General features: G+C 43.9%; 1 protein-coding gene across 2 annotated transcripts in view; it reads left to right on the top strand.

Annotated features, from left to right (window-relative positions):
* Window positions 1–7188: 7188 nt before the first annotated feature.
* Window positions 7189–24344, top strand: part of DCPS (decapping enzyme, scavenger) — a 50090-nt gene continuing 32934 nt past the window's right edge. Inside the window, exons 1-2 of one of the 2 annotated variants that reach the window (XM_020286798.2) lie at window positions 7189–7466; window positions 8713–8887. In XM_020286798.2, coding sequence (XP_020142387.1) covers window positions 7260–7466; window positions 8713–8887 — 382 coding nt within the window. In that variant the 5' untranslated portion in view covers window positions 7189–7259. The remainder of the gene's footprint in view (window positions 7467–8712; window positions 8888–24344) is intronic. The other variant, XM_012772340.3, reaches the window with a different exon arrangement.

Genomic DNA, 24344 nt, shown 5'->3' with positions numbered 1-24344 from the left:
TATTGGTCATTCTCATCTTTTACTAGATTCATTCCTTTGCATTTCATCTTTTCTGTTGCTACAGTAAAAGTTTTTTGTTTTTTGTTGTTGAGATAGAGTCTTGCTCTGTTGCCCGAGCTAGAGTGCTGTGGCGTCCCTCAGACTAACTCACAGCAACCTCAAACTCCTGGGCTCAAGCAATCCTCCTGCCTCAGCCTCCCAAGTAGCTGGGACTACAGGCAGGTGCCACCATGCCCAGCTAATTTTTTTCTATTTTTGTAGAGACAGGGTCTTGCTTTTCCTCAGGATGGTCTTGAACTCCTGGCCTCAAGCAGTCTTCCCGCCTCAGCCTCCCAAAGTGCTAGGATTATAGGCATGAACCACTGTGCCCAGCCTGAAAGATATTTTTAAATTATTTATTTTTTATCTATTACTAGTATAAAGGATTGTAATTTATTTCCATATTGATTTACTATTAAACAATATGCTCATTTATTCTATAAGACTATAGATTCTGTTGGATTTTCTATAAACAGTCATACAATTTGAAAAACAAAACTTGAGTACCTTGTCTTCCTGTGCTTCCTAAGACCTCCAGTAAAATGGTGAAAGAAGTGACAGCAGCAGCCGTCCTTGTCGCATTCCTTATTTTAAAGGGAATGTGTCAAACATTTCACCATTAAATGTGTTTGTTATAGGTGTTTTGGCACATTAGTTTTGACAGGTTAGAAGTTTCCTGCTGTTTCTAGTTGGCTAAGAGTTTGTTATCTTGAATGGGTTTTAAATTTAAATTTTCTGCATCATCTACTGAAATGATGTATTTTTTCCCCTTTAAACTGTTAATGTGGTGAATAACATTAGATTTTCTAATGTTAAGCCAGCTTTATACTCCTGGTGTAAACTCAACTTGACCATGATGTATTACCTTCTTTATAAGTCACAGGTTTCCAGTTTGCTAACACTTTCTTTAGGATTTTTACATCCATGTGCATACATAGGATTGGCCCTTAATTGTCCTTTCTTGTATTATCCCTTTCTTGTTGTGTTACCAAAGTTATACCAGCTTTATAAAACAGTTGGGGAGTGGTCCTTTTTTTCCTATTCTTTGAAGAATTTAAGCTTAGAATTAATTTTTCCTTGAATATTTGGTAGATTCATCTGTAAAACCACTTGAGCCTAGCATTCTCTTTACTGTAAAATTTAAAACTACAATTTCAATGTTTTAAAGAGTTACATATCTAGTCAGATTTTCCATTTCTTCTGCCATCAATTTGATATAAAGTAAACAATCAGTAAAGACTACAAGACCATAGCCAGGTGTGGTATGCTTATAATCTCAATGCTTTGGGAGGCTGAGGCAGAAGCAGGAGGATCACTTAAGCCCAGGAGTTCCAGGCCAGCCTGGGTAATATAGCAAGACCCTATCTCTACAAAGAAATAAGAAAAGTTAGCTAGGTGTGGTGGTGCGCACCTGTAGTCCCAGCTATTGAAGAAGCTGAGGCAGGAGGATTGCCCGAGCCCAGGAGTTCAAGCCTGCCATGAGCTATAATCACACACTCTAGCCTGGGTGACCAAGCAAGACCATGTCTCAAAATAAAAATTAAAAAAAAAAAAGACTACAAGACCAGTTTAAATAGATTTTTTAGTTTGAGTTCCTGAATGATGTATGCAGTTACAAATCTGAAGTCTACATGAACATTCACATGTGGTTATGAATTATTAAGATATTTTTCTTCCCTCTGGAGCAAAGGTTGAGGCAGGTAAGTTTCCTAATCATGTTTCCTCCTTTAGTGGGGTAGCTTTTTTTTTTTTTTTAAATAGTTGGACCTTTCATTGAGGTGGTGGACCTTCAGCAACTTTAGCTCTATGGGAAGTTCTCTATTCCAGCTCATCCTTGCATAAGCCCAGGTCTTATCTCCTGTGCTTTCTGTCATGTGCTAGATTTCCAGAGATCAGCATAGCCCTTAGTATAACTTTTCAGTTTCAAAATCCACTTACCACTCTGTAGATTCAAGCTCTTCCACGTCATTTTTGGTTTCTGAAAATTTTTATTTTCTTGAGAGCTCAGCAATGGAACTAAAAAGATGTTTTACAATTTGCATCCAGATTGTTTAGGTATTTTGTAGCTGACTTGTTTTCAGTTTAGTCTGTCATAATGCCTGTAATGGAGTATCTAGTCCTTTAGACTAAAAGAAAAGATTTGGGAGAAATTTTGAGACTCCTCAAGACTAAAGGATCGAATGCTTATAGAATAGGGCTTTATAATAAATAATTGAATATAGCATTGTCCAGTAGAACTTTCTGTAATGAGGACAATGTTCTACCTCTGTGCTAATATGATAATCACTAGTCACAAGTGGCTATTGGGCACTTGCAATGTGGCTAGTGTAACTGAAGAACTGAATTGTTTAAAATTTATTTTCTCTTTTTATTATAATTAATTAATTCTCTTTTCCTAGCAGGTTGGTTTTAACACAGCATGAAGAACTAAATTTTAAATGTGAATTAGTTTTAATTGTGTTGCCATAAAGGTTCCTTGCACTCTGCAGTCTGGTATTTAATAGGACCTCTGGTGGCTGAGGCTTCCTATCAGCTCATCCTTTCCTGAGTCAGACTTTGTTAAGAGTGAAATCCTTACCTTATATACATAATTACACTCACATTGATGCATCTATCACTAATGAATATATTCCTCTACAGTTTTCATACTTCTCTCTCTTGCTCATTATATTCTAGCCACATGGGCCATTCCTGTTTTTAAAAAATGTCAAGCTCATTACTGCTATAGGGTCTTTGACAGCTGATATTTACTCTGTCTAGTCTCTATACATGGCTGGTTCCTTCTTATTCAAGTCTCAGCTCAAATGCCACCTTCTGAGAGGCTGTCCATGATCACCTTATCTAAAGGGTTCCTATCCGTAGGCTCTATCACACTGTCCAGTTTTATTCCATTACTCACACTTAATCATTATCTAAAATGTTAGTTTACCTCGCCCACCCCATTTGAATATGAATTTTATGAAAGGAGGCCTCCTCTGTCTTTTTCAGGACTCATAGTGCTGACATATGAGAAGTGGAGTCCTAGAGAGGTTAAGTGACTTCTCAAAAGTTGCACAGCTAGTTATTGTTGGGGCCAGACTTCATGGCTCTCAAATCAGCACTCTTATCATTAAAATACAGCTATTCTACTCCCTTCCCAGTAGCAAAAAAGAAGAAGAAGAAAAAAAAAAAGCCAGGAAATTGTCATAAGACCAGTCTTGGAGTCAAGCAGGTTTTGCTATTTACATTTGCCCTCCAGGATGTTTTGTTCTAGTCTTGAATACAGTATATAACCTCTCATTGTATATTCCCAGAATGAGAGGAATGGATCCAGGAAATCTGTAGATAGGTGACAAATGTTTTTTGTTGAAGATAGTTATTTCAGATCCTAAGTCTCCCCTAATAATGCATCAAAAAACAATTAGCACTTTATCAAACTCCTAATATACCCTGTCTATCCAGAAAATATCTAGTCATGTAATATGAAACATAGAGACATTTATTGAAGAAGATACAAGAAACATTGTACATAGAACAGTGACATCTCAGTCGCCTTCAAAGTAGGCACCTTGGGACCTCACACAGCTCTCCCAGTGTCTCTTCCATAGTTCAAAACATTTCACAAAATCTTTGTTGGCATCGCCATCAGCTGCCTTGTCATATTTTCCTAAATCTCATTGATGGTCTGAAATGTCTTCCCTTTCAAAGGTGATTTTAGTTTCGGGAAAACCCAGAAGTAACAGGACTCCAAATCTGGGCTATTGTAGGGCTGAGTCACATGGGCTATTTGATGTTTCCCTGAAAAGCTCTGCATGAGATGTGAGATGTGATGCATGGGTGGGTGTGTTGTTGCGATGAAGCTGCCAATCACCAGTTGCCCACAGTTGTGGCCATTTTTGTCACATTGCATTCTTCCTCAACAGACGAAGAACATTGAGGTAGTACTCCTTATTAATTATTTGGCCTGGAGGAGAGTGCTCCTGATGGGGAACACCTTCCCAGTCAAAAACACAGTTAACATGGTCTTGATCTTATTGCCACTTTGCCACCTCTTCTTTAAGTGTGGACAACCAAGCAACTGTCATTGGAATGTGAGGACTGAACTCTGATCTTTTTCTTTTGCTAAAAACTCCTTCCTAAGGAGGCCAGCAGGGTCAGGCTGACAAACAGTAAATTCCCACTAAGTGGCTTTTGTTAACCAAATGAAGCAGTGGTTTACTTCTGGACCTGATTCCAGTATGGCATTAGCATCACCTAAAAGATAAGAAGCCCCTATCTTAACTCAAGCATCCTAGCAGATGCCTATCATAAGTTTAAAATGTCTTAACTCAAGCATCCTAGCTGATGCCTATTCTTAAATTTAAAGCATCTTAACACATCCTAGCAGGCGCCTATTGTAAATTTTAAATGTCCTCCTGTCTAGACCTCCCAGAGTGCCCACAACCTTATCTTAAAATAAGCATATCCTTTCTGGTCTTCTAGATAAAGTCTAACTCTCTCAGCCAATTGCCAGCCAAAGAATCTTTAAACCCACCTATAACCTGTAAGCCCCCCTCCCCCTTCGAGATGCCCCACCTTTTTGGGCCAAACCAATGTATGCCTCTCATGTATTGATTTGTGTGACTTTGCCTGTAACCCTTGTCTCTCTGAAAATGTATAAAACTGAACTGTAACCCAGCCACAGCGAGCCCACTTGCTCAAGGCTTCTTGAGGGTGGCTCCGGGTCATGGTCCTCAAATTTGGCTCAGAATAAACTTCTTTCAAATATTTCAGGGCTTGGATTTTTTCCGTCCACAAATGACTGGGCCTTTGTTTCCAGATCATAGCCACAGACCCAAGATTCATCTCAGGTAAAGACCTTCTTGAGAAAATCTAGTTCATTGGTAGTGGTTTGAAGCAAGTCATTAGCAAATGCCATACAGTGTTCCTTCTGCACTGGTGGGACAAGCCACGGAACACATTTTGCAATGACATGTTTCATGCCAAGATCCTGCATCAAAATATCAAACACAGTTTTTAGAATCCCCAGATCAGCTTCTAGTGCTTGCACAGTCAGTTGCTGATCTTTGTTGATTGCAGCCCATATACATTCAACATTCTCAGGTGTTCTGTTTGTTGCAGGCCTTCCAGAACATGGATCACTTTCAAAAGATTCTCCACCATTTTTGATGTGGAGTGTTCGTGCCACACTTTTTTGTGAGACAGAGTCTCATTCTGTTGCCTGGGCTAGAGTGCTGTGGCATCAGCCGAGCTCATAGCAACCTTGAACTCCTGGGCTCAAGGGATCCTCCTGCCTCAGCCTCCTACAGGTGCAAGCCACCACTACTGTTAGGGACCGACCTTCCACAGCCCCACAGGACAGAAAAGCAGAGACATCAAGGATGCAATCACACAAGAGGAGGTTTATTTTCTAGCTAGCCAGGGTCCAAGCCCCAGAGCACCAACGCAGTGGCCACTCTCGCAGGCAAGGACCCCAACGGGAACAACGGCATGCCTTTTATCCCCATGGTGCACAAGCTGCCCACAAGCTGACTATGCATGGATCATGCGTTGACCTTTAAAATGATTGGTTGCCCACTATTGCCTTTTGAAATAATTGGCGGGTTGGTTGCCCTCTATTGCCTGATGGGCCAGTCGCCCTTGCTTCAATGACCTCATCCCATAATTCCCCATACAGTGGTGTAGCAAGCAAGCAATGACCAGAAGCAAAAGTTTGCGGTTAGCTCATTGCCCCACCCAAGTAAATTCCCGACAATTGGAAAAATTCCTCTGCCCTTCCTCTGCCCTACACTACCAGCTAATTTCTTCTGCTTTTAGTAGAGACAGGGTCTCGCTCTTGCTCAGGCTGGTCTCAAACTCCTGAGCTCAAGCGATCCTGCCTCGGCCTCCCAGAGTGCAAGGATTACAGGTGTGAGCCACCACACCTGATCTGTGCCACACTTTTATTTGCGCTGCACTTGTTGCACCATCCCTGAAATCCTTCTGAATCATCTGAATAGTTTCCTCGGAGGAATGTTCAAGCTTAATGCAAAATTTAATGCAGATTCAGTTGCTCTATTCAGTCATTTTGAATGGGACAGCTACACAATAAACATGCCCACTCAGTGGTGTCTAGCGCCCCACTAAATAGTACAATGAAGGTGTAATTGTTCACAAAGATGCATTCCAGTTCACTTTCCTTGGCTGTCAGGTTACAATGACATCACGCAAACCGTTTTTATATTAACAACAGCTGGACACCTTCTGGACAGATCTTGTATGTTTCTGGTAGAAATAGTCCCAAAATCAAACTGTTATTAACACATGTACACTTTATTATTGACAAAACTCCATCTTGTTGCTAATATTGAAAATTGCAAAAAATGTCTCAAACTCATTAGATTTGTCTGAAAAAATAAAACACTGGCAAAAATAATGTATGGCTGACTAAAACTTGATTTATCAAATCTTCTTGACAAAATTTAGATCTGTAAACACCAAGGAAAATCCAGCTAGCCAGAAACAATGGCAACAACAACAACAAAAAACTTACAAAAGCAGAAATCACAAGTAAAATTTTTATATGGCCAAAAAAAGAAAAGAAACCCTGACAGATGAGTCGTATTGCAAACCACACCGCCCACATCGCGCAGGGTGGAAACACAGGCAAACTGGATACAGAGGCGGTGGAAGCTTCCAGCCTGGCAGAAAAGTAGTAGGTGATGGAACTGCCACCTCTGGCTCTGTTCGTTTACCTTTCTTTTCAGCAAAAAGTGTTTATAATGAAAAGAATTAATCACAGTCAAAATTTCTGTAAAATAACGAAAATAGGAATACACTGGAAAAGGTTTAAGTGCTCGCTATAAAAAAAAAAATAAAATCCCCCAAAGAATAAAATTAGCTCACAGATTTGTTTCAGAAACTCTCCTTCCAGGATAACCAGTCAACGCTGGTGTAATCGTGACTAAGACGTCAGTATTCAAACGAAGCGTCCAGCACCTACACACCGGGAGGGACGCCGGCTCCTCCCCGCCGCGTCCCCACGTCGCCCGCCGCGGCTTTTTGTCCCCTCGGGCCGGCCAGCGCCTCCGGACCCAGACGGTAACCCGGACAACAGGCGCCCCCTGCAGGTCGGCGGCCTCGCGCTCTGAGGCGCGCGCACAGCCGGCAGGAGGTGGCGCGCGAAGAACGCCGGGAGGCGGCGCGGCAGCCGGGGGCGGGGTGCCGGCCTGGCACGCAGGCGCACTCCTCCTCCTGGCAGAATGGCGGATGCGGCGCTGCAACCCAGCAAGAGGAAGCGCGAGCAGCAAGAGGACGCGGAGGCGGCGCAGGCCCTCGACACAGAGGAGAGTGTAGCAGGTGTTGGGAATGGTACCTCTGCCCCTGTCCGCCTACCGTTCTCAGGCTTTAGAGTGCAAAAAGTGCTGAGGGAGTCTGCGCGGGACAAAGTCATTTTCCTACACGGGAAGGTACCACTAGGTGACCCCCGGGAGGGATGCGGGGAGGAGGGAACCAGTCTTCTTTCTCCTTGATCTGCGAATTTCTGCGGATCTCCGTTGGAAAATACCAGTCACATTACTCTAGGGAGGCGGGGTGCACCACTAGTATGCATGGGGAGGGGTAAGAGGCGACAAGATTACCCGTGGTATTAAGGGAATAAACATCTAAGTCTACTTTTTCCTTCACTAGAAATATCTGCTAATAATTGTGGAATGTATGGCAGATCACAAGCCACGTGTTAAATTCTCCAAGCCATTCATCGTTGTTCATTCAATATTTAAAGGGGCTAGAACCCAGTAAATGTTGTTGGGTTCCTTGCTCGTCCCTGCCCCTGGAAACGACACAGAGACTGCAGGAGATATGATCCCTGCTTTACACGACTTCAGCCCTAGCAGGAGACAGTATTAAATTTTTAATTCAATTCCATGCAAGCGCATGAAAGCCAGTCTCTGATCTAGGTGTGGGGATGTGGAGATGAGAGTTATCATCCCTGATCTTCAATACTGCAAAATATCTCTGAGGGAGACAGATGCACACAGCTGGCTCTAATACCATGTGCTCAGCCTTCTAGCAGGAGCTGAGGAGAGATGAAGACCATCCCAGGCACTAGTGAGGGGGCCTAACCAGGGCAGGCCTGGAGCTTTCCCAGGCTAGGAGCAGGAACTCACCTTTGGGAAGATTGGGGGAACCAGGGCCTAGGCCTCCATGTCCCTCTTTGTGTCTCTTGTTTTTCACAAGATCCCGTCTGGTTTTCTCAGCCCCACCTATCTTCAGTGTGCAGCACCTGCTGAGGTTGTTCGCCATGAGAACCTTCCAGCTAGGAGTGAGTTGGGAGACTAAGATTCTAGTTTCTGTTTCAGCACTGAATTATGACCTTGGGCAAGTCACTTAATATCTCAAGACCTCAGTTTTTTCATCTTTTCTTCTAAAATGGGGAGAATTTGATGGAAATCTTGTAAGCCTAAATTAAAAGACAGCTGAGAAGCTTAGCATCTTTTGGAAAAGTGTGAGAGCTGCCACAAGGATTTGGGTTGATGTGCCTTTTCTAAGAAAAGAGATATGAGTGCCATTAGCTAGGCTTCCCCAGAGGGAAGACTGCAGGGAAGGAAATCCCAAGTGCTGGGATTTCAGAAGCAGTGGGAGCTTTTGCCTTTGCTCTCTGGGCCTCACCTGTGGCTCTGCCCCTGAGCACACTGATGATGCCTCTGTCCACAGGTGAATGAGGCCTTGAGGGATGGGGATGGAGAGGATGCCATTGTCATCCTGGAGAAGACACCATTTCAGGTAGAACAGGTTGCCCAGCTCCTGACCGGAACCCCCGAGCTCCATTTGCAGTTCTCCAATGATATCTACAGCAACTATCGCCTGTTCCCTCCAAGACAACTGAATGGTGAGCAAGCGGTGGCCAAGGTGGCTGCATGAGGGGAGAATTGGGTGGTAGGGAATTAGGGGGTGTAGTGACCAGACTCTCCATACAATAGTTTTCAATGAAGATGGGGGGATTTTTCCCACAGGGGACATTTGGCAATCTCTGAAGACATTTTTGGTTGTTAGAACTGGCAGTGGAGGTGGGGGAGAGGGCACGTGGGTGGTACTGGCATCTAGTGGGTAGAGGCCAGGGATTCTGCTAAACTTCCTACAATGCACAGGACAGGCCTCCACAACAAAGACATAATGTCAAGGTTGAGAAACCCTGTTCTGGTGTAATATGTTTTGGGGAAAGAGTGTGATTCATGGGTTATAATAATAGATTCATCTACTAATTGAATGAAAATAATTTTCAACACTTACTAAACTCTTACTATTGTGCTAGCCACCATTCAAAGTAGTCTACATGTATTAACGCATTTAATCCTCGAAACAGCTGTATTGTGAGAGGACTTTACAGATGAGGAAACAGCTTGGGGGGGTGGTTTTTAATTTTTGTTATTTTAGAGACAGGTCTCACTCTATTGCTCAGGCTAGAATGTAGTGGCATCATCATAGCTCACTGCAGCCTTGAACTCTGGCTCAAGTGATACCCTTGCCTCAGCCTCCTGAGTAACTGACTACAGGCCTACACTACTATGCCTGGCTAATTTTTTAAAAAAATATTGTAGGGTCAGAGTCTTGCTGTGCTCAGACTGGTTTCATATTCCTGTCCTCAAGCAATCTTCCTGCCTGGGCCTCCCAGAGTGCTGGGATTATAGGCAGTGAACCACCAGCCCAGTTGGAAACAGGTTTTAAAAGGTTAAGTAACCATGTCCAAAACCATATAGCCAGTAGGTGGCAGGAAAACTAAGGTCTTTCAGTAGACTGTTATCTTGCCCACCACTTTTATATAGTATGGGCCAACCAGTGTGCTGGGTGCTGCAAAAATCAGTCACTTCCCTGAAGGTGCCTACTTTCTGGTGTGAGAGACAAATAGTGTGATCTAGGGAGGGGGACTTGAGAAGGGTAGGAACTCATGGGTTAAAAGGCAGAGATTTATCTTTGATTATAAATATTTTTTAATTTATTAAAAAGAAGGAGAATATTCCATGCCAAAAGCCAGGCATGACATGTGTGTGTTTTCTCTGGATGGTTAGATTTTGTAGGCAGCTTTGCTGAAAACATGAGGGAGACTGGTTGACCTTAAAGGTTTCTTCCAACCAGGAAATTCTGGGGTCTGTTTTGCAGCATTTGGCAGCTCTGTCACATGCTTCTCCCTTCTTATTTGCCCTCCAGCATTTAAGAACAATTTGGCTTTACAGATATCCTGCTGCATGGTCTTTTGATAGATAGGCTTCCCTAAACCCCATGAAAAGGTGCTATTGTCCTTCAGAAATATATGTAAGCACTTATTTGATGATGAGGCAAGCAAACCTTTCACAACTTAAAGCAAAACAGCCTGGCCCTCCATTGAAAGAGAGCCAGATTAATTGGTTCAAGTTGGTGGAAATGGACAGCTGTATTTACTTTCTCAGGCGCTGACATTTAAACAAATGTATTCTTCAACACAGGATGGCAGAAGCATGACAGAAGGCACTATAGCCAAACTCAGCTTGGAGTGGTCCCCAGACTGCAGGTTCTGGGCCATTATTTTGCTGCCACACTCTTTCCCACACCTTCCCCAACCCCTCTACCCACCCTCCACACCCATGGCCAAAATTCAGAGGGTTCTGCTCTGTAGGACAACCCTGTGGAATTCCCAGGCTTTCCTGTCTGTTTTGTGTCCCCAGCACTTCTGTGGCACTGCACATTAGTGGTGGGGCCCTGCCCTCTCTTTCTGTTTATGTTGTTTTTTTCCAGGATCAACACTGAAAGAGACAGTTAGTTATTGGTTCACCACTGGTTCTTTTTCTCACTCAGAACCCCAAATGTCTCCAGAACCCCTTCCCCGGGACCAGCCCCAGTTACCCAGAAGCCTCAGAGGTTAGCTCATCATTTCTTATTTTCTTAGCATGTAGTTGTCCCATGGCATCTGTCGGGGGTTGGTTCCAGGACCCCCTGCTGATACCAAACTCCACAGATGCTCAAGTTCCTTATATAAAATGTTGTAATAATTGCATATAACCTACACATTTCTTCTCTTATATACTATAAATCATCTCTAGATTTACTACATTAATACAATGCAAATGCTATGTAAATAGTTGTTATATTATTTAGGGAATAATGACAAGAAGAAAATACCTGTACCTGTTGCAGTACAGATGCAACTGTCTATCTTTTTCCCAAATATTTTTGTTCCGTGGTTGGTTGAATCCACAGTTGCAGAACCCACAGATACAGAGGGCCAACTGTACATGCAGTACCTTGCATTCTTACTTTCCCTACCCAAACCAGGCATGGTGATTTGGAAGTCACAACAGTTTGCTTAAGGGCCTGGTCCTCGTCTCTCCGTTTTTTAGCTAACCACCTGTCCATGGGTGATATTTTAAATTGGGGGTTGGCAAACTTTTCCTGTAAAGAACTAAAGAGTAAATATTTTAGGCTCTGTGAGGCACAAATGGTCTTGGTCTCCTTTTCTTCTCCATCTTCTCCCTTCTTCCTTCCTTCCCCCGTTCCTTATCCTCCTCTTCCTTCCTTCTCTTTTGTTTTCTTTCTCTCAGCCCCTGTAAAAATGAAAATGTTACTCTTAGCTTGCTGGTTATACACACACAGGACGTAAGCCACATTTGACCTCCTGGCCATAGTTTATTTACCCCTGTTCCAGATTTTTGCCATTCAAAGTGGGGTCTGCGGGCCAGCAATACGGGCACTAGCTGGAAGCTTGTGAGAAACAGTCTCAGGCCCCACTCCAGACTGCAGAGTCAGAGTCTGCATTTTGGCAAAATCTAGCGAGCCATGTGCACCGGGCTTTGAGAGGTACTGGGCTTTAAGGATATACCATCTGTGCACTGGTGACACCACCTTTGTTTCTCCATCCCTGACCTCTCCAAGAACTCCAGGCTTATATTGAAATAAACTACATCTCCATTTGGAGATCTCATAGGTACCTCAAAGGTGAAATTTGAGAATGTATACAAAAGCACAAGGCTGGGCAGGGTGGTTCACACCTGTAATCGCAGGACTTTGGAAGGCCAGTATGGGAGGATCGCTGGAGGCTGGAGTTCGAGACCAGCCTGAGTAACATATGGAGACACCATCTCTACCAAAAAAAAAAAAAAAAATTAGCCAAATCTCATGGTGTGTGCCTGTAGTCCCCACTACTCGGAGGCCCAGGAGTTCAAGGCTATAATGAGTTATGATTGTGCCACTGACTCAAGCCTGGGTGTCAGAGTGAGACTCTGTCTCTAAACTAAGATAAAAGCACTTAGCACATATTAAATAGTAGCTGCTTTATTATTCTGATGTGCTGTGCCCTATTCTAGGAACTATAGCTTCAGAGATGACTAAGATGACATCCTTGCCCTCAGTCTTGTTTGGGGTAGGGGCACAAGTTATTGTGAAAAGAGGGAGGTAAAAAGTAGAGGTTTGGCCAATGCCTGGTCATAAGGGGCAGAGTTCCTTGAAGGTCAGAGCCATGTCAGACCCATATTAGGTGCTCAATAAGTGACCACTAAAGAAGGAACCCACAGACTGACCCATCTGTAGATTGTGTTTCCTGTGGGCTGGGTGTTCCACAACCACAGGGTGGCAGCGTTGCCAGAGTATCCCTGTGGCCGCTCTGCGTGGTCTGCAGGACGAGCCACCCAGGGCCTTCTCAGGATGCCTCTCTCAGGATCACCAGCTCAACGCTGCCCCCCAGAGGCCTTAAAGTGCAGGCCCTGGAGCCTCAGCCCTCCATACCGGCTGCCCTTTGAGTGTTTCTGCTGCCCCTGGCTGTTTCTCCAGACCTCTTTCTCAGAATACTGCTTGCCTAGGGAGCTCCCACCCTCGTTTCTGAGCTGGCTGCTCTCCAGGACGCAGCAGAAATTATGTGCTCGTGTGGTTTCTTGTGGTATTTCTTTAGTCACTGGCAAATTTCTTCTTTTCTAGTCTGAAGGGTTTGTAGCCGCCTCATTCACCTGTCCCCTCCACATTCTCAGCTGATCACAGAGGCTGCTCCTGTTAGCCACCCACAGCTCCTCACCCATGTGACATGATGGAGAGAACGTGAGCCTTGGGAGTTGGACATGCCTGGATTCCTTCCTGGTGCTAGCACTTTCTAGTGGTGTGTGCAGGGACAGCATTGTGCTGTCTTGAGTTTGAAGGCATTGCAGGGTTAAGAGCAGGCCTCAGGTCAGACAGGCCTGGGTTGGAATCCTGGCTTTGGCCTTTACTAACCATGAGGCCTTGGGATTTTTCTTCATCCATTTAACAAATGTGAAGTGCCTGCTATGTGCCAGCTACTCTAGTGGATGCTAGGAACGTTTTGGTGAATATAACAGATGTTATCCCTGTCTTTGGAGTTCTAGTGGGGAAAGGCAGACAGCAAACAAGCAAACAAATGTCTGAGTGCCCACGAGTGGGAGAGGGGCTGCTCACACCAGAGCTCTAGGCAGGCTCTCTGCTGCAGAGATGGCACCAAAGCTGAGACCTGAAGGATGGGAAGGAACCAGCCAAGCTGAGAGCTGGTGAGGGGTGTGGGGAGAATGTTCTGGGCTGAGGAAACAGCACATGTTCTAGGGGAGGAAAGAGGAACAGAAAGGAGGCCAGTATGTTGGGAGCATGGGGTGAGATGGCCAAGGTGTGTGGCACAGGTAAGTTGAAGAAGTAGCTTCAGCTATTTTTTCTGTTAAATTAGGTTAGTAACTGAACATATCTCAATGGGACAGTTGTGAAATAGATAAGGAAGTGTTTTACAACATCCTTTAGCCTCTGCCCACAGTGAGAGATACATTTCATATTATGATCCAATATGCATAAATGAATATACATGAATACGAGTGAAACAAAAGTTTCACAAAACAATGCTTACCCTTACGTTATGGGGTACTCTCTAGTATTTTCTGTCTATTTCTAATCTTAACCTGTTTCCTTTTTTTTTTTTTTTGAGACAGAGTCTCGCTTTGTTGCCCAGGCTAGAGTGAGTGCCGTGGCGTCAGCCTAGCTCACAGCAACCTCAAACTCCTGGGCTCGAGCGATCCTTCTGCCTCAGCCTCCCGGGTAGCTGGGACTACAGGCATGCGCCACCATGCCCGGCTAATTTTTTATATATATATCAGTTGGCCAATTAATTTCTTTCTATTTATAGTAGAGACGGGGTCTCGCTCTTGCTCAGGCTGGTTTTGAACTCCTGACCTTGAGCAATCAACCCGCCTCGGCCTCCCAAGAGCTAGGATTACAGGCGTGAGCCACAGCGCCCGGCCCTGTTTCCTTTTTTAAATGCTGGTCTTAACCCCCTAAATTAACTTCATGGCCACAGTAACAGGTTAGGACCCGCTGAGAGAAGGTATATAAATCACTTAGCACAGCAGCAAGCATATAGTCTGTATCGCGAAAGTGTTACTATGGTGTTGCCTATTACTGTTTTTGTACCTTTCAAATTATATGAGCCTTAAATGGAACAATATATGTAACATGGAAAAGTGACTGGCCCAGCCCATGGGTAGATTTTCTTTCTTCTTTCTGTTGTCGTGTGGCACATGTGGGGAACTAGTGGCCGGACAGCTGGCATCTGAGCACTTCCTTTGTCCCGGCAGGCCTGGCAGAGCCTGTGTCTCCTCCACTTCAGGTGACACTCAGTGGCCTATCAATGGAGCCCTTTCATTGAAGTCTGTTTCCTCTTACCTGGGAAAGAAGGGGGGAGAGAGTAGGGAAAGGGGTGTGACTCAGAGAAATCCAGGCTGCCTCTAAAAAGGCCAATTGTTTTCTCCCATGTAAAGCAGGAGGTGGAATCTTAGGTTCAAAAGAGGAGATGGCATCTGCGTGTGAGTGAGGCCAGGGTAGGGAGCAGAGGGATGGGATCCTGAGAATCACATCTGGTTGCAGAGAACTCCTACTATTTTTGCTACAGGCCAGGGTTTTCTGCCCTGTTTTTCTTGCAGAGGCAAAATCCAGACCTCCTGATGGAGGGGTGAGGACTTTTCTGGAAGGAGCTTTTTAAAACACTAGCCATTCTCTCAAGAGTTTTCCTGGTAGCATTGTTAAAGATAGAACAACTAAAAACAGTCAACAGCAGAATAGATAAACTATCTACCTCTCTGAAGATGGCAGTGAAAATGAACTACATTTGCACGCATTGATGAATGATGAATCTCACCATACCTAGCAAGAAAAGCACGACACAGATTATATACAGTGTGATTCCAATGATATGGAGTTGAAAAACAAGCAGAACTAAACAATATACTGCTTAGGGATGCATACATACACCATAAGACTATGAAGATATAAAAGAAATAATTAACCCACAAATCAGGAAGGTGATTATCCCCAGGAGGGCAAGGCAGAGAGACTGTCAAAAATTCTAGTTATGTTCTGTTTCTTTTTTTTTTGAGGCAGAGTCTCGCTTTGTTGCCCAGGCTAGAGTGTGTGCCGTGGCATCAGCCTAGCTTACAGCAACCTCAAACTCCTGGGATCAAGCAATCCTGCTGCCTCAGCCTCCCGAGTAGCTGGGACTATAGGCATGTGCCACCATGCCCGGCTAAGTTTTTTTTTCTATATATATTAGTTGGCCAATTAATTTCTTTCTATTTATAGTAGAGACGGGGTCTTGCTCTTGCTCAGGCTGGTTTCGAACTCCTGACCTTGAGCCATCCGCCCGCCTGGGCCTCCCAGAGTGCTATGATTACAGGCGTGAGCCACTGCGCCCGGCCTGTTTCTTAAACTATGTGTTCTGTACATGTGAGTTTTTTTTTTTTTCTTTTCTTTTTTTTTGAGATAGAGTTTCACCCTGTTGCCCAGGCTAGAGTACACTAGCCTAATCATAGCTCACTGTAGCCTTGAACTCCTGGGCTCAAGTATTCCTCCCTCTTTGGCCTCCCAAAGTGCTAGGATTACAGGCGTGACCATGTCTGGCCTGATTTTAGGTTCTTTAAGTGGTACATGTTTTATGTACACATCCCCTTGTTTTATATGTACAGTATATTTCTTAATTGAAAGTTAAGACAAACTGGCAAGTCTTTAGATGGACTTAGAATATTCTCCCATGCATTTACAGGGCTCCATCCTCATTCTCAAATTTGGTTTTTAGTTACTATTGCTGAAAGTGAATGTGTTCAGTTCCAGCCTGCTACTTCTGGGTTTTGGGGATTATCAGACTTTCATTTCTGAGTGCATCCTTTTCTTTGGGGCGGAGACGTGGCTGTGCCCGACCTTTTCTCCCCAGCATTTGGTGAGGGTGTCAACTCCAGGGTGACGCCAGCCGTAGCAGGATAAGGCAGTGTAAACAGGACCCACAGCAACTGGAAGAGAACCAGCAATCATCCCAGGCTCTGTGGGTGCCTCTCCGGCACAGACTGGCACAGGCTTCGCACCCATTCCCCCAGGGGCAGCCCTCCCATTGCAGCTGAGCTGAGGGACAAGAGTTCTCTGGACAGTGAACAACAGGGAGTGCCTTGCCAACTAGGTCTCAGCCAGAACACCCCTAGAATGACATGGTCGTCTAATAGGAAATACTAAAGGCTTGTGGCCAGCAGGCAACACCAGAGAAAGTAACTGAATTGCTGAGACTCAGTTTCCCTGAATGAAAAATGAGGAATCACAGAGCTGGCTAGCCTACTTCAGGAGGTTGCTTTATTATACGAGATCATGAAATCATTTGTCTTAGGTTTGAATGGAGATATAATAAAATCTCAGGTTTTATTAGTAAATGGCTCTTGACTAGAACTATTTGTCAGAATTGCTTAATCAGGCCGGATGCGGTGGCTCAAGCCTGTAATCCTAGCACTCTGGGAGGCCAAGGCGGGTGGATTGCTTGAAGTCAGGAGTTCAAAACCAGCCTGAGCAAGAGCGAGACCCCGGCTCTACTATAAATAGAAATAAATTAATTGGCCAACTAATATATATAGAAAAAATTAGCCAGGCATGGTGGCGCATGTCCATAGTCCCAGCTACTCGGGAGGCTGAGGTAGTAGGATTGCTTGAGCCCAAGAGTTTGAGATTGCTGTGAGCTAGACTCTCTTTGCTTACATTCCATTAATCCCTGCAAATCATGCTGCATTTTAGTTTGTTTCATACTTGAATCATTATTTTATCAGCTTTTACTTTTCCATGGAGTTTTTGGGTGCCTTGTTTTTTAGTGTGGTTAAAAGAATAGTATACCTTTATTCTTTGCTCTTGAAATTATCCAGCCACTTAGTTTAATTCATTACAAGACATCTCCTTCCTTGTAGGTAACATTGTTTACAGAAAGCCCTTTCATGCTTCTCTAGTCTGGACAAGTGATTGTTTAGGCATGCTGTGTAGCTTTCAACCCAAGCCTTCATTTCACAATTTTTCTGGGTTAAATCCACTGTTTTCTGGATTCTATGTCCTTTTTTTTTTCTTGTTTTACTCTCTTGGTTAGCTAAAGCACATTCTTGTTTTGTTTTTTTTTTTTTTTTTTGAGACAGAGTCTCACTTTGTTGCCCAGGCTAGAGTGAGTGCCGTGGCGTCAGCCTAGCTCACAGCAACCTCAAACTCCTGGGCTCGAGCGATCCTTCTGCCTCAGCCTCCCGAGTAGCTGGGACTACAGGCATGCGCCACCATGCCCGGCTAATTTTTTTTATATATATATCAGTTGGCCAATTAATTTCTTTCTATTTATAGTAGAGACGGGATCTAGCTCTTGCTCAGGCTGGTTTTGAACTCCTGCCCTTGAGCAATCCGCCCGTCTCAGCCTCCCAATAAAGCACATTCTTAAGCACTTTCTCAGAAAGAATAGTGGAAGGAAACTTTGAATCCTTTTTTTTTTTTTTTTTTGCTCCCACTTTTGATTGATAGTTTAATGTGCCTCTCTGTTCTCTTACTTTTTCTATCCGTGTCTTTTCTTTTACAGTCTGGAAGATTGTCTTCACTTTGTCTTCCAGACCTCCTAATGAAGGTGTTAATTTGGCAATCATAGTTTTAATTCTTCTCTCTCTGGTTCTCTGATTATTTCATTCTCATAGCATTTTGCTCTTGTTTTACAGAACTCAAATGGGTTGAGTCTCCCTGACACACTAGTTGAAATTGTTAAAATTATCTGCTAGCTGCCAAATTATTTCGTTTCCTCTGCGATCTGGTTCTAGTTCTTTATCTTGATCATTCTTTTTCAGGCTCTAGTTTTGCCTCAGTGTCTAGGGATTCATGTTAACTGATTCATATTTAGAAATGAAGCACCAGGCCAATATTTTATCCACTGTCACATTGGTAGGTCTATTTCCACCATAGGCCTCTCGAAATGGGTAGCTGCTATGGTGCTGCGTGGATGGGGTGGGGCTTTTTGACTGGCAGGCTTTGTGTAAGATATGCAGTTTGGCAGCCTTGGGGCACCACATCTACCCTCCCTCTCAAACGAGGAATAACATTAGATATAGAGACCCTATGTGGCCTGCAAAGCTGAAAATATTCACTGTCTGGCTTTTTACAGAAAACTTTGCCAACCCTGCTCTAGTCTGTTGGCTTAATATTTTAGGAGGTCGCCCTTCTGATTCACCTGGCGTTAAGTGCCTGCTGCTGGGTTGAAGGTATGACAGTGGATGGAGCCAACCAGTGCAGCTGTTCTGTACACAGCCCTTTAGTTGATCCCAGTTTTCAGCCTGTTTCCCCTCCTGTTCTTTCTAACCTGTTAGCTGGAGCAAGCGTCCCTCCTGCATCCTGTAGCAAGTCTAGCGATGTCCTCCATGGAGGCCATTGTGCGCTCCAGGCCGCAGCTTCCTCCAACATCATTTCATCCTCTTATGCGCTGCCTTCTGCTTCCTCACTTTGAGACATGAATTGTAGTCTCTCATTTGCTGCTTCCTTTCCCATCCTGTTTTTGGCACTGTTATGGCTTTATTTCTTTTCATACTTCATTACTGCCATTGCTGTGGCTTTTGCAGTGGTCTGGGAGCCACTGTTAAATAGGAGTTGGGTGCCTTCCACATGTCTAGATGTGTTGGGTGAGGCCTCTATAGGTGTCAGGACCTAAGACCACAGAGGAGTTGCCCCATTGCAGCTACACGAGCCAGAGACTTTGCTAGCAGAGGCAGAGACTTCAGTTTCTGTCAAACTCTTGTGCACAGAGAGCTTCCTGGTGCTCATGCACAGTGGGTGCAGGTGTGAACCATACATGGCCAGGACCACCAGGTTGTCACATGAGGCATCCCTTTGACCTAGCATTTCCACCTCTACGCATCTGGCTTAGACAGTGCTCATACCTGTGCATAAAATGTTAATTGCAGCAATCCTATGTGGAGAGTGGTTAGTAAGGCATGGTGTGTGCACACCATGGGCTGCTGCAGTTGTTTCAGAGGAGAAGGAAAAAGATGTGTGGACTGTCATAGGAGAGCTCAGATCATCCATAAAGGGTCAGCCCACTATACTTAAAGAAAAGACCTTTATTAAAAAAAAAATACCATTTGGGGGGCGGAGCAAGATGGCGGACTAGAAACAATGCTAGACAGAGTGCAGAAAAGACAGATTCTAGGAGAAATTAAAAGAAAGAAGCAAGCAATTGAGCATACATCGAAGAAGGGTCAGAAGGAGGGCTACCTGAGACCACGGGAGGAGGTTGTGGAGGAGAACTGGAAGAAGAGACCTCCCGTGTAGCCTGGAGATCACCAACAAGGGTAGGTGGCGCGGCTAACTTTCCCCTCCCCTGCATCTCGGACTGCTGGTGGGCTCCCCAGCGGTTGGAGAGACCTGTGGACACCAGCCCAGAGACGGCCACCACCAGTGAGCTACCACTTATAGCGGACATGGCACCAGGCTCCCAACTCCCTTGGGGCAACTCCGTATGCACAGACCTGAGCCGCATGGCAAGCGCCATATTGCCTCATTCTCCACTCGCCTGTCCCTATCCGCGGCTGCCGAGAGAGACAATATAGCCACCAGCTGGAGGCACCTCCAGGAAATGGGACCTTCCCTTTTGGGGCCCTATAGCTGACTGAGGGGAACTCAGACGATGAGCTCCCTACCCACCAGCCCTCCCAGATGCTGCTGGCCCAGTGATCCCAGGAGAACGGGCAGACCCTGAGGCTGAGAGACATCAACCCATCTTGGGTTCCTAGGGGGTGAATTAGGACTGGCACTCCTCTTCCTGGTGGGGTTAGGGATTGAACTCCGAGGCTCAGAGGTCACACCTGCGGACGAGATCCCATGCACCCAGGTCTCGCATTACCTAGGACACAAAAGGGATATCCGTGAACAGCCTCAAGGGGCAGATCAGCACCCTTGAGGGCAACCTTATTCCCAAAGGGGGACTGTGTGCCTAGCCCAGATGGTGACCCTGCGCAGGGAAACTCCTGGCCAGCATCACAGCCAAGGGAGTGTGGCGTGACGTCTGGCCTACGGGCAGAGGCCCAGAAGAAGCTGTGGAGTTGGGGAGGGTGGAAAGAAGCGAGGCCCGCTCCAGACTGTGGGTCTCAGACAGCCCCACCCCACACGTAGACTTTCTGACTGAGCGGGGCCATTCCAGCCCCTCCCTGACAGCTTTTCCTGGAAGCAGAGAACATAAATTTGACCACTGCTAACAGCATCTGTGGTGCCTGAGAGCAGGTTTACACAACCCAGCTCCACCAAGACTCACTCCCAGACCAGCCCTAACTGAGGTGGAGAATAAGGACACACCTGGAAGTCCTAAGGGCCCACCCACCACCTGAGACACTAGAGTGCCTCTCTAGAGGAACAAGAACTGGATACAAGACCCAAAAGCAAGAGTGTTGCCTGTTCCTCTGAGCAAGCGCCACCTACTAACAGGGAGGACATTCTGCATACCCTTTTCACAGCACCTACTGACTCATCATACAGGGTGTGGTCGAATCTCACCCACAAACACCACCTACCAGCTCAGAGACTAAATAGGGTGTGTGAATACCCAAACAAAAACCTAAAGGCAAAAAGGAACTCTGGAAATATGAAGAACCAAATGGAAACCATACCCCAAAGAGGAGCACCAGCCCTTAGAAATGGACACCAACCAAAATCAGGCAACCAAATTGACAGAAGAGGAATTTCGAATGTGGATCATAAGAAAATTCAACGACCTGCGAAAACAACTGGATAACCAACACAAAGGAAACACAAAAAGACTCTAGGACCTGGAACAAAAATCTACTAAAGAAATTGAAACAATGAAGAAAAGTTTAACCGAACTCCTGGAAATGAAGAATCAATTCAGGAAACTATGACCCCTGGGAGATTCAATGCAAACAGGAAGACGTCACAACATGCAGTCATCAGACTGACCTAAATATCAACTAAAGAGGCCCTTCTAAGAGCTGTAAGATGAAAGAAGCAAGTAACATACAAAGGAAAGCCAGTGCAAATAACGCCAGACTTTTCTACTGAGACTTTAAAAGCAAAGAGAGACTGGGGCCCCATTCTCACTCTTCTGAAACAGAACAATGCCCAGCCTAGAATCTTATTCCCTGCAAAACTAAGTTTTGTATGTGAAGGAGAAATTAAGACATTCTCAGATAAGCAAAGACCGAGGGAATTCACCAAGACAAGACCAGCCCTTCAAGAAGTACTCAAAACAGTGTTAGCCACGAATTAGCATAGCAAACACTCATGAATATATATCTACTCAAAGCTAAAGATCAAAGCCCAGATAACACAATGGCTTAAGAGAGAAAACTAAGCAACAAAGTTCAACCCCACATAATGAACAGAAATCTGCCCCACCTATCAGTTCTCTCAATAAATGTGAATGGCTTGAACTCCCCAATCAAGAGACATAGGCTGGCCAAATGGATAAAAAAAAACACAAGCCAAGTATCTGCTGCCTTCAGGAAACACATCCAACCTGCAATGATGTAGTTAGACTAAAGGTAAAAGGGTGAAGAACAATATTTCAAGCAAATGGAAGCCAAAAGAAATCTGGTGTGGCAGTGCTGATCAACAAAAGTAGTAAAAGACAAAGAAGGTCACTATATAATGGTGAAGGGTACAGTTCAACAAGAAGACATAACAATTCTAAATATATATGCACCCAACCTTGGTGTACTCAGATTCATAAAGCAAACTCTACTTGATCTAAACAAATGGATAAACAACAACACCATAATAGTCGGAGACTTTAACACCCCACTGACAGCACAGGACAGATCCTCCAAACAGAAAATCAACGAAGAAATAATGGACTTAAACAGAACCCTAGAACAAATGGGCCTAACTGACATTTATAGGACATTCTACCCCAAAACGACTGAATATACGTTCTTCTCCTCAGCTCATGGGTCATTCTCTAAGATTGACCATATCCTAGGACACAAAGCACATCTCAAACAATTTAAAAAAATAGAAATTATATCATGTATCTTTTCAGACCACAATGGAATAAATGTAGAAATCAATCCTAACAGGAGTCCTCATTTCTACACAACGTCATGGAAACTAAACAACCTTCTGGTGAATGATCACTTCATAAATGAGGAAATCAAGATGGAAATCAAAAGATTCTTTGAAATAAAAGACAAAGGTGACACAAGTTACCAAAACCTGTGGGACACAGCTAAAGCAGTCCTGAGAGGAAAGTATATTTCCATAAATGCCTATATCCAAAAGTCAAAAAGATTACAAATAGACAACCTAATGAATTGTCTCAAAGAGGTGGAAAAAGAACAGACCAACCCCAAACGCAGCAGAAGAAGTAAAATAATTAAGATCAAATCAGAGCTAAACGAAATTAACAACAGGAAAACTATATGCAAGATTAATAAAACAAAAAGTTCTTTGAAAAAATAAACAAAATTGACACACCATTGGCTAAACTAACAAAAAGCAGAAAAGAAAAATCTCTAATAGGCTCTATCAGGAACAATAAAGGAGAAATTACAACTGATTCCCCGGAGATACAAGATATAATTTACGAATACTACAAAAACTTCTATGAACACAAAATGGAAAATGTGGAGGAAATGGACAATTTCTTAGAAACACACAGCCTCCCTAGGCTCAACGAGGATGAAATAGAATTCCTGAACAGAGCAATATCAAGTTCTGAAATTGAAACAGCAATAACAAACCTTCCTAAAAAGAAAAGTCCTGGACCAGATGGTTTCACACCCGAATTTTACCACACCTACAAAGAAGAACTGGTGCCTATCTTGCAGAAATTATTCCACAACATTGAGAAGGATGGAATCCTCCCCAACACATTTTATGAAGTGAACATAACCCTGATACCAAAACCATGAAGGGATGCAACAAAAAAACTACAGACCAATATCCCTTATGAATATAGATGCAAAAATTCTCAACAAAATCCTAGTCAGTCGAATCCAGGTGCTTATCGAGAAAATAATCCATCAAAACCAAGTGGGCTTCATCCCAGGGATGCAGGGGTGGTTCAACATATGCAAATCTATAAATGTAATTCACCATATAAACAGAAGCAAAAATAAAGACCACGTGATCCTCTCAATAGATGTAGAAAAAGCATTTGACAAAATTCAACACCCTTTTATGATAAGAATGCTCAACAAAGTAGCATAGACGGGGCTTACCTAAAAATGATACAAGCCATATATGACAAACCCACAGCGAATATCATACTGAATGGGGAAAAATTGAGAGCATTCCCATTTAGAACTGGAACAAGACAAGGTTGCCCACTAGCTCCACTTCTATTCAACATAGTGCTGGAAGTCCTTGCTACAGCAATCAGACAATAGAGCAGATTTAAGGGTGTCCAAATGGGATCAGAAGAGATCAAACTCTCACTCTTTGCTGATGACATGATATACATAGGAAACCCCAAGGATTGAATCAAGAGACTCCTTTAACTGATAAATAAATTTGGTAAAGTCTCAGGATACAAAATCAACACACAGAAATCAGAGGCATTCATATATGCTAACAACAGTACAAGTGAGAACCAAATCAAAGACTCAGTTCCCTTCAAAATAGCAACAAAGAAAATAAAATATCTAGGAATATATTTAACTAAAGAGGTAAAAGACCTCTACAGGGAGAACTATGAAACACTGAAGAAAGAAATAGCAGAAGATATAAACAGGTGGAAGAATATACCATGCTCATGGGTCGGCAGGATCAACATTGTTAAAATGTCTATAGTACCCAAAGTGACCTACAGAGTCAGTGGAATTCTGATTAAAATACCATCATCATTTTTCACAGATATAGAAAAAATAATTTTACGCTTCATATGGAACCAGAAAAGACCCCATATAGCAAAATCAATCCTAGGCAATAAAAAAAAATAGGAGGTATCAATTTACCAGATTTCAAACTATACTACAAGGCTATAGTAACTAAAAGAGATTGGGACTGGCACAAGAACAGGGACATTGACCAGTGGAACAGAACAGAGAACTCAGATATAAAACCATCCT

This window comes from Microcebus murinus, chromosome 4 (genome assembly GCF_040939455.1).
Source record: "Microcebus murinus isolate Inina chromosome 4, M.murinus_Inina_mat1.0, whole genome shotgun sequence".
In the NCBI taxonomy this organism is placed as follows: domain Eukaryota; kingdom Metazoa; phylum Chordata; class Mammalia; order Primates; family Cheirogaleidae; genus Microcebus; species Microcebus murinus.
This window is presented reverse-complemented; position numbering and strand designations above follow the sequence as displayed.